Below are 16,990 nucleotides of genomic sequence, written 5' to 3'. Positions count from 1 at the left end.
AGTGATGAGCCACAGCTGAAGGGCATGCACTGCGGTTCCTTGCGCTTTCCTACAGGGAGTTGTTCTCATTGACCCTCCAAAGAACCACAATGAAGAAAGTAGGAAAGTACTACAAATCAAGCGACTGAAATGGTAATGAAAAGTGTAAATAAAAAGCGTACAGACAGCAACTTCCCCTTGTGTAACAATAGTTTACCATTCATGAAAATAAGACCAATCGCTTACCTTCTAAAGACTGAAACAGGCAAACTGAAGGCTGGTGGCAAACAAGGTTTATTAGAAGGATCAATAGACCTGTTAAAGGGGGGAAAGGGCAAAAGGAAACCTGAGTTGGCCAGAGTCTATGCAGTACAACCCATCCATCCTTGGGCAGTGAGTGCATCTGAGAGTCTAATTAACCTTCAGTGTAGCCAAGTGTTTGCCACCACCTGAACTGAAGAGTAAACTTTTGGTTTTGCAGTTTCATACGATAAGGATTCAAAAAACAGAGTGGACATACTAGCAGGTGAACTCTGTGGCCCCTCCCACTCATGCTTATTCTTTTTTATTTTTTTTTTAGTGGGGCACAGGGTAGGTGGGTGGGGAGGTTTTGTTTTTTGTGTAACAATCCTAGATGTCCTAGAACTTGCTTTATAAATCAGGCTGTACTTGGACCCACAGATCTGCCTGCTTCTGCTTCCCAAATGATGGGAATAAAAACATGCACCACCATGCCCTGCTCCACCAATGCTTTTTAAAGTCATGTTAATCAAAAACTCTCACTCTAAATATTTTGTATTTTTTAAATAATATTTTTGAAAGTACAAATAGTTGAAAACATGTACTACAAACACATCCAAGACAAAAATCCCTATAATAATAGTTTTAGTGTTAGTTATACTAAAAATATAATTCAGGGTGACCTTTTGAACTCATGGGTTTTTAAATACCAATTATTCAAACCAAAAGGCATAGTACATGTGTACAGCATGGAAAGCCTTTAAGTCAAAAGAACTCAATAACTAAGGGTAAAAAGAAACAGAAATCCTTATATCTCACCATGTATCCATTCTTGATACTTCATCAAACAACAGAAGACAAAACAATGCCCCAACTTCAGTGACAACAGTACAATCTTCATGAAATATCAAGGAAACTGAGGGACAAATAGAAAAGCAACTTCATAAAATATTTTCACTTCTAGAAAGAATGAACTTCAGCTTTAAAATGCCTTAACTTGAAAGAAAGAAAAATAGAGCATTAACCCAGAAAAACTACATTACTGAAAAGTGTTTTAGTGTCTCTCAAGCTATCATAAGTGTGAGAATTACTGGGGTGACATATAAAATGGCAGTTTCTCAGTCTACATATGTGGTGTGCGTTTCTATCAAGTTCCCAGAAAACGCTGACACTGCTGGTCCAAGAGTCACACATGCAGACTCTCACTCCAGATGCGGAAAATCACAGCAAAGAGCCCAGCTTCAAGGGAGGCTTTGTCAACACACGTATTTCTAGCTGAAGTTGTCTCACTAAAGATTCTTTATAATTTTGGATCTTAACAACAAACATAGTCCTAGAACTGGATGTAAAGCAAAAACACTGTGTTTTTGCTATGTTATTCTGCTTTTTATTTATCATGAGAAGACATGGGAAGAGGCATCCTCTGAGTTAACAGGCAATAGCACTAGCTCCATCACATCCTAGTTCAAAGGCCTAGTCAAGTCCTTCAACATAAAAAAAGCTTAATCTACTTTTCTCACATTCCTAACATTTCTAAAAAGTGATACAATTGTTCACTGTTTGAAAACTAAGAAGTTCTAAACAAACTGGACCATCACACAGTAGCTGCACCATCATACAGGAATAACAATACAGAATCTTCAATTTTATAGAAACAGAAACAAGAAATCTGTACTTTAGTTTTCCTAATTGTAAGAAAAGAGAAGCTGGGTGGTGGTGGTGCACACCTTTAATCCCAGCACTCAGGAGACAGAGTCAGGCAGATCTGCCTGAGTTTGAGAACAGCCTGGTCTACAGAGTAAGTTCCACAACAGCCAAGGCTACACAGAGAAACCCTGTCTCAAAAAACAAAATCTTTTGAAAGAAAGGAAAAAGGGAGGGAGGGAGGGAGGGATGGAGGGAGGATACAAAAAATATGTATGACAAAAAATACAATCCAAAAAGTAAGGAAATAAGAATCATGTAAAAATGAAATAATGTTAAACAAACATTTCCACTCAGCAGAGACAGAATGGTTCAGAATGTTTTGGAGTATTTAAATACATAAGAAACTTTTGGAATATAAATGGCTACAGTATGGATTTAAGACCAAATTTAGATTATTTTTTTTAACCTAAGTTTTATTCCCATAAAATGTTAAGCTTATTACAGGTTTCAAATATAATAGAAGGCCCCTTCTTATATTTTTAAATAGCTTACAAACTCGAAAGGTCTCATAAGGATTCTTCATACATCCTTAGTTTTCATTCCTTTTAACCCCAGGCCTTCTTTCTCTCACTCCCTCCCCACATCTGCTCAAACCTCTGCTGTTCACTCTGGTGGCAAACTTGGTGCACACTTCATTTTATTCTATAGCTCCTGCCCAGTGGCCTCATTTTCCCATCCCCACTACTGTACAACCTATATGAACTATTACTGGAGACAAAACTACAAGAAATTTTAAAATGGAAACACTGGCGATGGCAGAGCTGTGAAGAACACTGGCTCTTTTGGCACTGAAGAGGAAGTTAACCATCAGGGATGCAGCTCTAATAACAGGACCTGCACAAATGATGGCCAATGACTTTCTGACAATAAAAATCTGAAACATCCTCAGTGTTATGGCAAATGAAACAAGAATACAACAAACTACTTTGGGAATATTAAAAACAGATGATGAAAACCTTTAGCACTTTATCATATATAGCTCTATATGTCTAGAATTGTACAATGTAACTTTGTCATCATTGAAAAAACATAAAGAAGTTGGATTTCTTCTGCCTCTACCACATATTTAGTTAAGACTATGCCCAAGTCCCTAAATTCTGAAACCTCAATTTCCTCCCTCTATAATGATGTAATGAATATTGTTTCTTTCTATACCTAAAATACAGTATAATATTCTCTCATAGAAAGTTTTATAATTCAGTTTTACAAGGCTATTTAATCATTAAAGCCTGTCAATCAATTTTCTAAGCTTCGACAGAATAATCTCTAAAATACATATTCCCATTTAACAACCTCATATAGCTCCTCTCTGCTGTTTACTAAGACTTACCAGATCTTGCATAAATAGCAGTCTTGACATCATCCCAAACTCCGCTTATCTACATTCCTTCAAATCTCATTGTCCCAATCGAGCTAAAACATCAAACATAACTTCTTGCTCTATCAGGAAGTCAGTCATGTCTATCTGAATTCCCATGCAACTCTCAAGTCCCAGCTTACATATCATTTCCTAGATGCATTATCTAATCGTTCCTTAACACTACTGCATTCAGCACTTGCTCTGGTACCAGGAAAGCCACTTCAGGTATTATGCTGTGTTTATAATAACTTGTCAAAGTCTTTGACTCCTGACAATCCTCTCTCCATGTTCATCGTAACTCTAACAAAAGGGTCTATCGCTACACCCAGAAAATAGTATGTGCTCTGTAAATGTTCACAGATGAATCTATTTTCCTGGCACACTAGCTGATTAAAGAATGACATTTTCTCTGTAGGATAGCTTATGTTGCCATGGAAAGTGTTTTTGCAAGACGGGAGTGTGGCTCACTGATGCAGCATTTGCCTAACATACACATGACCTGAGCTTGTCTCCAAACACCATTCCACACATGTGAAAGTACTTTAGTATCTGCTAGGTACTCATAAATGCAATATTAAGATAATTTAAATAAATATAGGTAAATGGGAGACTAAATGCAATCAAATGAAGCTAATAAGATAATTATCAACATGAATAAAGAAAACTGGAAGCTAGACACGGTGGAACTTAACTGTAACATCAGCTTTTGGAAGGCAGAGACAGGTTGATCACTACAAGTTCAAGACCAACCTGGTCCATATATTAAGTTCTAGCCAGAAAAGGCTACACAGCAATACCTTATTACAAAAAACAAAAAAGAAGAAGAAGGAGAAGGAGGAGGAGGAGGAGGAGGAAGGAGAAGAAGGAGGAGGAGGAGGAGGAGCAGCAGCAGCAACAGCAGCAACAGCAGCAGCAAGACAAAACCCATATTTTTCTACTCAAATATCATTAAAATCAAATCAAACTAACCTGAATTTCTTTTTTTTAAGCATTTCTAAAACTTCCACACATATACAGATCCTCAGAATAAGTTACTCAGTGTAATTTGGCTGGGTCTGTAGTCTCTATCCCAGTCTAACCTCATAAGCTAATAGCAAACAAAGGTACAAGTGACGCCAGAAGTAGGCACAGATACTAAAGAAAAGAACAAGAAAGCAACTGGCCTTCCCTCTTTAAAGACAATGACTACATATAAGCACTAAATTACATATCAACAAGCAGGTGCAGAGAGCCAACAGAGCTCAGCTTTTCTCAGCCACTGTCTACAATAGGACAAGAGATATTTCCACTAAAGTACGGAGTGCTTTTCACGGTGACATTTCAGAAAAGAGTCAGCAAAGAACTTTGTTCTGGTACTACAATGGAAAGAAGACGTTACCACAGTCTAAGGAGAGCACTGAAAGCGGAGAGCTGAGTCCTTTGGGCACTGTGTACTCACCTCTGAGTAACAGGGTCAAGAGAGAAGACTGCTGTGACAAGGACACACGGATGGTGGGGTCAGCATATAAAACCTTCCTCAGCAGTGTGAGGCATGGCTGAATCAAGCATTCTATGACCTGCCAACGGGAAATGAGATAAAACATACCACCCTGTCTTATTATAAATTTTATGGCTTGGTCATTAAATTACATGAAACTAAAATGAAAAGACATTAGATATTTAAATATTAAATACTGGACTGGAGAGAGGGTTCAGCGGTTAAAGAGCACTCGTTTTTGCGGAAGACCCAGGTTTAATTCCCAGCATAGATATAGTAGCTTACAATGGTCTGTAACTCCACTTCTAAGGAATCCAATATCCTCTTCTGGCCTCTGTAGGGACCAGGCATGCATATGATGCACAGACATATGTGGATAAGGAAGACTTTATACACCTAAAATAGCAATTCTTTAATTTTAAAAATTTATTTAAAAATAAAAGCAACATTGAATATACTTCTCTTTAGAAAGCTCATAGAATTTTTAAGCTGTTGTCCTTTAAAGACCCTGGTTGCTCACCTTCCTGGACTTAGGGGGAGCTGGGAGGACCTTGGACTTAACATAGTGAAGGGAACCCTGATGGCTCTTTGTCTTGGAGAGGGAGGGAGTGGGGGTATGGGTGGAAGGGAGGGGAGGGAAGGGGGAGGAGGAGGGGAGGAGATGGAAATTTTTAATAATAAAAAAAATACAAATAAAAGACAAAATAAAAGATGGGTGGGTGTGGTGATATTTTGTCTATGCTTTAATAAATATTGTTAAAGTTTGTCTGTTGGTGCAGGCTGAGGTTTCACAGAGACAGCATTCAGTCTAAGGATTCATAGACAGGATCGCTCCTTTTTGTCTGATCATTGGGAGAGATAAAAACTCTCTAGTGTTTGGCTGCTCTGCTTTGTTGGGAGCAGCGAGACCCCAGATCCTGAATTTCTTGTAATCCCTGATCTGAGTGCCTACAGCTGCTCTGAGCACGAGACCTTCAGGAGTTCCTGACGGCGGCAGAGTGGTTTCTGGTGGGTTTGGCTGGGGCGTGGCTATCTCTATATAATCTGCCCCTGAACACAATAAAGGGGCATTCTTGGGGAATTCAAGGATGACCCGTGTCGCTGTCTGTCTGCGTGTGTTGGTGTATTTTAACGTCCAGCCCCTTGCCCGACGCTCGGTAACTGGGTAAAAGCGCACAGAGCGCAGACACGGGGGCGCGGTAAGGGCACTGCTTCTCTTTTAGCATCAGCCACTGTATCTGACTCTGGGATTTTATTATTAAGAACAATTAGAACTCATGCTACAAGTGGGTTTCCCTTTTGAGACTTAAAATCAAATACTCACTCATCCAAATTCAGCTAAATTCAGTTCAAACTAATGAAATCAACCTATCAGGCTGGAAACATGGTAGACTGGAAAAGGTACTTGCTTTGTGAGCAGGAGGACCTGGATACGATTCTTAGCACTCATTTAGAATCTGGGTGTTGTGACTCAGAACTTGGTGGGAGGGGACAGATGAATCCTGGGGACTCGCTGGCCAGCTAGCATAGCCAAAACAGTGAGTTAGCTACAGGTTCAGTGACATAACCTATCTTAACAATAGGATGCTGAGGTAAAGGTTGCCCAGAAATTGTGGGAATAGTCAACCAATGACTGGTCCAGCTTGAGACCCATACCCCGAGAGGGAGCCAACCCCTGACAATGCCAGAAGAGCCAGGAACCAGAGACTGGATGACCTAGAGACCTAGGATAGAACAAAACAGGACTGGCCAAAAATAAGTAAATAAAGTCAGTGAAATAATTCCTACTGATGTTCTGCTATACTTGTAGACAGGAACCAAACATAAGTGTTATCAGAGAGGCTTAATTCAGTAACTGAATGAAACAGATGCAAAGCCCCACAAGCAAACATTAGGCAGATCTTAGGAACCCTATGGAAAGAGGAAGGATTGTAGGAAACAGAGGGTTCAAGGACACCACAAGAAAACCCACATAATCAACTAACCTGGGTTCATTAGTGCTCACAGAGACTGAACCAACAGCTAGGGAGCATGCATGGGTCTGACCTAAGCCCTCTGCATCTATGTTATGGTGGTATAGCTTCGACTTCTTCTGGGACTCCTAACAGTAGAAACGGGGGATGTCTCTGACTCTTTTGCCTTCTTTAGACAAAAGAGTCTTTTGCCTCTTTTTCCTTCTACTGGGTTTCTCCATTCTATCTTAATATAAAGGGAGGTGCCTAGTCTTTTTACAACCTTATATGCCATGTTTGGTTGAAATCCCTGCAAGGTCTAACCTTTTCTGAAGGGGAGTGGAAAAGGTGTGGATCAGGTAGGGGACTAGGAGAGGAGGGAGAAGAAACTGAGATCTAGATGTAATATATCAAAAAATAAATTTTAAAATCAATAAAAATTAACAAATAATATGGAGAGTGATAGAGGAATATAACCCAACTTCAACTTCTGGCCTCCACCTACCCATTCACAGGCAAGTGAACCTCCAAGCAAATATGCATACACATACACACACACACACACACACACACACACACACACACACAGAGACAGAGAGACACATACATATCTTCTCTTTAAGCCAATAAAAAATGTCTTACCTTGCCATCTTGACCAACACATTCATTTAAATACCCGATTATCTTCTCAATTAAGCATAACTTTTTCACCACAGCATGCATTTTAATATCTACAAATAAAATGATATCAAAGTTAAACAAATGTTTTATAACTTTAAACCATTTTTAAATATATGGGACAGTTCCGTACACAACTTTCAAACTACTAAAAATATGGTATAACTAGGGCTGAAATTATAAGACAACATATTTTCATGAATCCATACACTGAAACATTTAAGTTTCACAATTCTTACATCTATTCCCATATTGGAATATGAAATATAAAAATACCTATAAAAACTAACAAATATGCAAACTACTTTAGATACTAAGTAGAACTAGTATTTTAAGAACACAAATGAATTATTTTAATTCTATATGGCAAATTTTTTCTGGTTTTGTTCAACAATTCTAAACATATATGTACACGGACATCCTTTTCTTAAAGGTTAGAATAGGTCAGAGGCTAGGCCTAACCTATGAACAGTCATCTGACAAACTAATACTAACACAGCACCCTCGAATCCTAGGTCAGCAACAAAACCACTCTCAAAAACTCATTACCTTGCATGATCACAGCTAGCTGTTCTGCAGCTGACTTCCTCAGAACAAGATCAACTTCTTCTGAGGTGAAGATTTCATAGACCTTCTCAACAGTCTCCAGCTGAAAATCAAAGTATTTATTTTCATCTGTTTCCAATTCCCCAATAAAAATTTACCACTCACGCCATAAAAATAAAAGCATACAGTCAACTTACTAAAATAAGCATATTTGCAACAATGGCATGTTAGGCAATAGGGAACAGGATCAGAAAGAAACAGCCATGACTTTGTTGACTCCCCATGGGAGGCCTTATCCTTTAAGAGGAGTAGATGGGGGATTTGTTGGGAGGGAGAATAGGGAAGAGAGGAGGAACTGTGTAGTTGGTATGTAAAATGAACAAAAAAAATTAAAGGGAAAACAAACAAATAAATAAAAATTAAAAAAAGAAACAGCCAGCCGGGCGGTGGTGGCGCACGCCTTTAATCCCAGCACTCGGGAGGCAGAGGCAGGCGGATCTCTCTGAGTTCGAGACCAGCCTGGTCTACGAGAGCTAGCTCCAGGACAGGCTCTAAAGCTGCAGAGAAACCCTGTCTCGAAAAACCAAAAATAAATAAATAAATAAATAAATAAATAAATAAATAAATAAAAAGAAACAGCTATGATGTCCAAATAAGTTTTCCTTTTAAATGAACATTATTGCTAAGGGTCATAAATAATCCATAAATCCATTAGCACCTTGACTGAATATCCTAGAAAACTTCCAGGTTTCCTAGCATCTCTGTGTGATACCAGACTAACCTGAGACAAGCAACTCAGACCTATACTCAAGATTTTCCCTCGATCCTGTAAACTATCAGCTGTAAACCCCATGGTCTTCTTCTTTAACCATCTCTGCCCCCTGGAGACAAATACAGTGGTTTTAACAGCCAGAGACTGTTAAATTAAGCAAATACTTCCAAGCAGTCTGAGACTAGCAAAACCAGCAATATATATATATATAAAATATATATATATAAAATAGCTAAAGCAATGTTACTTTTTCTCACACCCTCTGCTAACTTCAGCTATCAACTTCAAAGACCAGAGAAGATTATTTCCTTAATTTCTAATTGATGCTTTAGGGCCCAGACCATTTTGAGTGGTATCACCCCTAGGAAGATAGGCCTGGGTTACAAAAGAAAAGTAGCTGAACTTCACCCAGGGAGAAAACCTGCAAGCAATGTTTCTCCATGCTTTCTGCTTTAAGTTCCTGACTTGGCTTCCCTTGATTATGGGCTAATCTGTAAGACAAAATAAGCACTTCCCTTTCTAAATTGGTTTGGCAATGTTTTTTCAAAGCAACAAAAAGCAAACCAGAACACATCCCTACAGCAGACACACAAGACAATCCCAGAAATTCCTGTTCTCCCTTCTTACTACCTCTATAGAAGCCTAACAATGACTAACAGAAATATGGTACGGACTGATTCGCTAGCTGGATCTTTTAAATATCCTATGAAGATCCTCAAAACCTCTCATCAAGGCCAACAAACAGCACAAAGCATTAACTCGGAACAAAACTAAGAATGCATTTGCCCATTAAAAACAAAATAAAACAAAACAAAGCAAAACACACTACCAGAATCAGGGTATAATAACCCACAACTATAACCCCAGCATTTGGAATACTGGGCCAATATGATCACAAGACAATCCTGAGCTACACAGCAAAGCCTCTGTCAAAAACAAAGAAACAAAAAAGCCAGCACTGTACTAACTACTCTGTGTGGCCCTTTATTGCTAATACCTATGCTGAAGACCTCATCTAAGTATAAAAATCTGACAGATGCAAACCGAAAAGGGGAAGCTATAAAGCACAGGGATGAAGGAAGGATGAGGACAGAGGGCAGAGTTCCCGATCAGCAAACTCAGTGGTCTAGGTACAGCCCTGTTACATAGGACAGATGGTAGAATTCTCGAACAGGTAGCTCAGTGGTCTAGGTACAGCCCAGGGTAAATAGATGCTGGTTTAAATAGATTGGTTTGCTTCTCTACTGCTATAATAAAACACTAATCATAACCAACTGGGAAGGAAAGGGTTTGTTTCATCTTTCAACTTCCAGGTCACAATATATCACTGTGGAGAATACAGGGCAGGAACCAAAGCAGAAATCACAGAGAAACACTGCTCATAGCTTGTTCTTTGTGGCTTTCTCATCTTGTATTTTCATACAACTCAAGACAAAGTGCTCTGGGGTGGCACCACCCATAGTAGGCTCAGCCTCTCACAACTATCTTTAGTCAAGAAACTGTCCACCAATTTATCTACATGTCAGATTATTCTTAATTATGCTTCCCTCTTCCCAAATTATCCTAACTTGTTGATTAAAAAAAAAAAAAGCACCATAGGTACTCCATTAGAAGTTATCTAACGGAGCCAAAGGCCAAATATTCAGTAAAGAGTTTAAAAAAAAAAATCTTATAATCACTGTAAAATACTGGAGAAACTGCCTTGGTATTGTGTGTGCACACGTTTTTCTCTTGAAATGCGGAGGTTGAAAATTTTTTTTACAAGAACTTTTTCTTTCTTCCCAGTTTGCAATTCCCAATAATTTATGTAAGGGGGATTTGTTTGGTCATCATAAGGGCAGGTGAGATCCTCAATGGGCAATGGCACTTCCTGCCAAGCCTTTGTTCCATCTCCAGCAATACATACACTAGAAGGAAAAAACTGACTTCTATGACATACCCTTGTGCACATAAATATGCACAAAAAAATCTAATAAAATATATTTTAAGAGAAAAATAAAAAAAAAAAAAAAAAAAAACAGGAGTTGGAGAAGTAACTCAGAGGTTAAAAGAGTGTGATACTCTTTCAAAGGATCTGAGTTTGGTCCCAAGCATCCATATCAAGAGGCTAAAAACTATTAGTAACTCCACCTCCAGAAAATCCAATGCCTTCTTCTGGCTTCAAATAAGTGCTGTATTCACATGCACATATAATTTTAAAAATTAGGAAAGAGTCAGGTGGTGGCGGCACATGCCTTTAATCCCAGCAATCGAGAGGCACAGGTAGGCAAATCTCTGTAAGTTCAAGGCCAGCCTGGTCTACAAGAGCTGATTCTAAGACAGGCCCCAAAGCTACAGAGAAGCCCTGTCTTTAAAAACCAAATAAATAAATAAATAAATAAATAAATAAATAAATAAATAAATAAGCAGATAGAGAAAATAAAAATTAGGAAAGTAAGTAAAAACTCATCATAAAACTTCTCACTCTATTCAGCTGTAGTGCCTTTCAGACACTCCACCAACAACGTCCATTTCTAACACACACGCAGATAAAGAGGGTATAGTCTCTGGAAGACAATCGGTAGTTGTGAGAACTAAAGTTAAATGGTAGAGGCTATTCATGTTTTCACTCCCCTAAGCAAGTTTGTTTGACCCATCTGCACCAGCACCATAAACACTTGATCATATGCGGATGGGAGGTACATGGGCAGGAAATACGTCAGGATATATAATTGTCCTTGATTGGACCTGATATAAAATACAGTAGTCATGTGGGGTTGCCTTTTTAAGTTTCTGCAAGTAATGAGCTATGGCCATTTTCTGGAAACTCAGAGATGGACCTACCCAGAGAGACAACCAACCTAGCCAATATTTAATTAAAACTTGCTTCAAATTTGGTTTTAAAATGTGGTAATGATCTTACTGTCAATGGGCGGGACTAACACACTTAAATAGTAGCTGCTCTTAAGCAAATGCATCCATAGGTCAGATTAATATAGAACACAAGAAACGAGCAACACATTACCCATCTCCCTCCCTATGCATACACAGCTTAAAAACAACCACATAAAATGCATGCTGTATAAAAGTGTCAAGTTGCCACTCAGTAATAAACTCAAAAGTTATAGTTACCTTAATAACTAGGTCTCTTCTGTCATCCAACTTAAGGTCAATAGGTCTTTTCACAATAAATAGATTGGTAACTTGGGAGAGCACTCTGGCATCTATGAATGGGCGTTTTGTATCGGCCCCTTCTTCACTGGTAAGATGAAATGCTAAAAGCTTTAATGCTAGTGAACGAACCCTAAAAAAAAGTATTTAAATCAGAATTTTGTGCTATGTAAATATTTATAAACAGGCTTATAAATACATAAAATTACCAAAATAAAGTATAATTACATATATGTGTGTGTGAATATATATATATATTTCCAACAATAATATTTTCCTATTTCTACAAAAATCTTTCATATAGATCTATCTTCATATAGTAAACTTTGTTTATAAAAATAACATCAGAAACTGAGAATAATTAATAACAACAATTGGGTATTCCTACAGAGACTATATAACACAGACAACTTTAGTTAATCTCCATGTCAGACCTGTAGCCCCAACTGCACAAGGATGTAAGAGAGGATCACTTAATCACTGGAGTTTCAGAGTAGGGTAGGCAACATAGTGATGAAGCCTAGTAGTCTAAAAACAAAATTGTAAGATGTGGCGGTTTGAAGGAGAATGGTGCCTCGTTAGGGCAATATGTAGCATGTCAGTCTTGTATTTCAATACATTTGGTGGAAATGTTTGGGAAGGATTGGGAGGTATGGCCTTGCTGGGGATGTGTCACTTCAGGGTGGGCTTGGAGGTTTCAAAAGCCTACAACATTCCCAGTTAGATGCTCTCTCCTGTCATCTCTTTCTCTCTTTCTCTCTATCCACCCCCCCCCCGCATCTCTCTCTCTGATCATATGTAAGCTCTCAGCTACTTCTCCAGTGTCATGCCTGCCTGCCACCATGTTCTTTGCCAAAATGGTCATAAACTCTCTCTGGAAACCCAGAGGTCCAAAATGATTTCTTTTCTTTTATAAGTTGTCTTTACCATGGTGTTCTGTCATGATGATAGAAAACTGTGAATGAAGGTGGTACCAGGAATAGGTATTATTGTAATAGGCCTGACAATACTGGATTTTTGGTTTTTGTTTGGAGAAATGTAGGACTCTAGACTAGGATAGTGGTTGACAGCTGTAAGCAGTCTATTCGTTCAAGGAGAAGCCTGGAAGACAGTAGTAATGAGAACCATGTGGAAAACAGAGGCTCAACTCAAGAGGTTTCAGAAAAAAAAAAAAAAAACAATATTAGCAACTGGGTTAGAGACTATTCTTATGATATTTTGGCAAAGAAGGTGGCTGCATTTTGTCCTTGTCCTAACAATCTATCTGAGGTTAAATTGAAGTTTTAGACTAATATCATTGGCAGAGGAGATTTCAAGATAGCTTAAAATAGAATCTGTTACTAGGTTACTACTAATCATTTTTATGCAGGAGTGTAATAGAAAAAAAAGCAAGCAGAACAAAATGTAAGACAAAATGTACAGCTTGAGAAGAAAAAGATCACTAGGAGATTTAATGTTGGAGCCAAGGTTTATGCTGAAGGAGAAAAGGACAGACCTATACTAAATGGAATAAAAGGTATGGTGCCATCAGGGCAATACGCCCCATCTAGTCCTGAAATTGGGAAAAGACCTACGGAACTGTCTGTTCCTAAAGAACAACATATCAAAGCTTATGTAAATATCATTTAAGGAAGGGGACAGGTTCCATTCCAAGCACACAGTAGAGCTTGGCGGATTCTGGCTTTAGAGACATGGAGGGTACAAGAGGAATAGGGCTGCAGAAGGCCACTGAAGTCAGGTGCAGAGGTCATCGTGTGAAGCTATGAAAGTGAAGCCTGGGCTGTGTTGGGGAACCAAAGATGTAGAGATGCCAGACCCATGGGATATCTACCTAAGACACAGCCAAAGGATACACAGCTTCAGGATTTGGAGTTTGCGCTGCTGGGTTTAAGTGTTAATTTAGTTTAGTATTCCTCAATATGTCCCATAACCTCCCTTTTAGAATAGTAATGTATATTCTTTGTCATTGTATTTGGAAGTATATAATTTGCTTGTTGCTTTTACATGGGTTATAATTAAAAGAGACTACCTTGAGTCTCAGATGAGACTTTGGACTTTTAAACAGTATTGAAACTAAAAGAATATGGGGATTTTGAAGTTGAACTAAAAGAGTTTTGCATTTTGATATGTGATATAGATATGAATAATTTGCATTGGTATGGATTTTAAGGTCAATTTTGTTATAAACAACATGGAGCCTCCTTCCTTCAGTTCTTTAGTTCTACCATTTCAGATTCATATAATTACTATACTTTCCAAAATGTCTTCATTAATCTTTTTTATTCAAAAGGTTACACTGTACTCACAAAGGCTTTTTCACTAGCAAAAGCCGCAGCATGGACTTCAGCCGGGTAGTGCAAGGGAGAATGACTTCTGTCTCAGAACTCACTTTGCTTAGAAGAAGAATGCAGTTGCCTAAAGGATCTTCTGGATCAGCATAGCCCTAAGAATTATTTGTTAAAGAGAAATTATCATTCAGTTTTATACATATTAAGTTTTCAATTTGAAAATAATAGTAATTATACAGGCATGCCATGCAATTCATCAATCCCCCTCATGTCAAATGAATAACAGAATCTCTTTTCAAAATAACCTATGTGAGATAAGGAGCTGAAATAAAACTAAATTAAAGCAAAATAATTTTTTAAAATACACATTAAGGAAAATATGCTCATATTTCTGTTTTCCAAGATCCTAGCAGTAGCACCTCCATACTCAAGACACTTAACAGATCTTTAACCTCTCCAAGCTGATTGAAGCAGGAGTGCTATAGAAATTTCCTGTGGGAAACTGAACCAGTGAGGTCTGAGGACTAAAACCTATGTGTCCATTGGAAACAGATAACCATTGTCCGCAGGAAACTGTAGCCTATTTCCAGTGAATTACAGCCATTTCTTCTACATGTTTTTCCTAAAATATTTTCCCCTAAAATTCTTTAGGAACTGATGCTTTTTTAGAAATGCCAGCTGTCATTCCGGATCCTGGGAACTGTTCTAATTCAGGACAGGATCAGAGACAAAAAAAGTCAATGGGCAGTTAAAGTAAAAGCTAACTGTATGCAAGCAGTTTATGTCAAATCACCCATTTTTCTGTAAATATGTTTTGAATAAGACTCTTGAAAATGTGTGCCTATGCTAATCACCTTTTAGTTTTGTAAAGACAGGATGAACCTGGCTCAATATTTGGCCAAGATAGCAAAATGATGTCTTGCTTTTGGTTTAAAGATGTTTTGATGTAAAAGTTGTGGAAAATTTTTTTTGTTTTGTTTTGTTTTGTTTTTTGTTTTTTGTTTTTCGAGACAGGGTTTCTCTGTAGCTTTGAAGCCTGTCCTGGAACTAGCTCTTGTAGACCAGGCTGGTCTCGAACTGGAAAAAAAAATTTTTGACATATTTGTTTTGCCGGACGCTAACACTGGAGGGTGGAGAAAACAATTTGTTAGTATGGAAAAACACACTTGTTTTTAAAGTATAAATAAAGATGGCTTGACTTATTCAGGGCCAGCCACTTGTGGAAACTCATCTGGTGGCCGGATACTACTTCATTCTTCATGCTGATGCCCAGCGGCAGGACCACAGCAAGTACGTTTGTGGGTTCTGGCTCTACCTTTCCATCCAAGGGAGGTAGGGACCTAAACTGTCCTCATTCGTTCAGTGCCTAGAAGAGCTGCTTAAGAAAGTTTTGTGCCTATGAGCTCATTAATCAAAGCATCACTCTAATTAAATACATGCACAAATAGAACGCATGAGGCAAGCTAATTATGCAATGTCTGCTTAACAAGGATTGCTGGCTTTGCCTCAAAGCCTTTATAAAAGGGTGAGTTCCGTTTTCCACAGTCAATACTTTTGACCTCCCACCCAGATCTATAAAGTATACACTGGCAAATTAGCTATCCTTGTTTAACCTCTTGCCAGAAACAAGACAGCTGCCCACTTCCTGCTCTCTCTCCCCGGTACCCTCAAGGCTCCACTTCATTTTTCTCACAATGTGACATTTCTGCTATTTGCATTCTTTTAAATCACTGAAAACCAGCCAAAGACAAATGGTATCATAAAAAATGAACTGTACAGAGTACCTGTAGCACTGGAATGACAGGACAGAGAGACTCGATAAACTTATTCCAGGTCAGCGCTGTCATCATTAATCGTCCCTGAAGCAGATACAACAGAATGGCCTTGGCAGCAGCATTCACCTACACAACAGACACAGCCAGGCTATGAGAAGTCCCACTAAGCCCTCTCACAGACCTGTAATGCTTAATAAAACTTGAAAAGGTACAAAACTAGCTTCTCTTTCTTCAAATGTCCCTCTCTCCATATGTCGTCTATATTCTGATATTATTGAGTTTTCTCCCTTAAGTTTCTGCTCTTTTACTCTTATCAAATAAGTCTGAAATAATAACTATTCTGCAGTTCCTTTATGTAAGAGGAAATAAGTAAAATGTTGATCTGATTCTAGGAGATCCAAAGCATTCTGTATTTTGATTTATTCATTCCCTTTAACATTTCTTTTTATGTAAATACTATCAGAACTTAATATATCAAGTATACATTTCCTTATAGCTACTCATGAGGCTGTCCAATTTTATTAGAGTATATCTTTGACTTAGTAATCTTTTATACATATTTTTAAGACCTCATACCTCATTTTTGGGTTCCTGAATACCAAACGCAGAGATTTCATATAGAACTTTTGGATGAAGCAGAAAATGAATTCCACTACAAAGTGAAGATACAGGTTTAGTGACATTATGGACACCTAAACATTCCTGTAAAATAACACAAATTTTTTTTTAAATTAGTGACAATGATTTTTCTAAAAGAATTCTCTTTCTTCTGTTTATACTTTAGTTTTCACATCATTAGAAAGGTCTTTTAGCTACTAAAATTTTCTATCTAGCTGTTGAAGTCTATATGGGCTGTGTAATGTTCTGCCAATGAGCAAAGTCTTCATAAATAACCAAACAGCCATAACCCCTAAAAGTCAAAAGATATAAAAAACTCTAAAACCTTAACCTGATGTGTCTGATTTGTGACGTGATTTACTAAAGCTTGAGAAAGAAAAATAAAATTCAAATTTAAAAAAAAAGAAGAAATAAAAAGTATTGGGGAAGAAATCTATGAAACATACGG

At 38.0% G+C, this 16,990-nt stretch overlaps 1 protein-coding gene across 3 annotated transcripts in view; it reads right to left on the bottom strand.

The window, feature by feature from the left end:
* The window catches only part of Rttn (rotatin), a 141,658-nt gene that overhangs the window by 83,254 nt on the left and 41,414 nt on the right, over positions 1 to 16,990 (bottom strand). For all 3 annotated transcript variants that reach the window (XM_038330131.1, XM_038330132.1, XM_038330133.1), the window contains exons 15-23: positions 16,501 to 16,626; positions 15,934 to 16,050; positions 14,168 to 14,304; positions 11,823 to 11,994; positions 7,943 to 8,042; positions 7,358 to 7,446; positions 4,725 to 4,842; positions 1,039 to 1,135; positions 226 to 294 (exon numbers count right to left, since the gene is read on the bottom strand). In XM_038330131.1, coding sequence (XP_038186059.1) covers positions 226 to 294; positions 1,039 to 1,135; positions 4,725 to 4,842; positions 7,358 to 7,446; positions 7,943 to 8,042; positions 11,823 to 11,994; positions 14,168 to 14,304; positions 15,934 to 16,050; positions 16,501 to 16,626 — 1,025 coding nt within the window. The remainder of the gene's footprint in view (positions 1 to 225; positions 295 to 1,038; positions 1,136 to 4,724; positions 4,843 to 7,357; positions 7,447 to 7,942; positions 8,043 to 11,822; positions 11,995 to 14,167; positions 14,305 to 15,933; positions 16,051 to 16,500; positions 16,627 to 16,990) is intronic.

This window comes from Arvicola amphibius, chromosome 5 (assembly GCF_903992535.2).
Source record: "Arvicola amphibius chromosome 5, mArvAmp1.2, whole genome shotgun sequence".
NCBI classification, from domain to species: domain Eukaryota; kingdom Metazoa; phylum Chordata; class Mammalia; order Rodentia; family Cricetidae; genus Arvicola; species Arvicola amphibius.
This window is presented reverse-complemented; position numbering and strand designations above follow the sequence as displayed.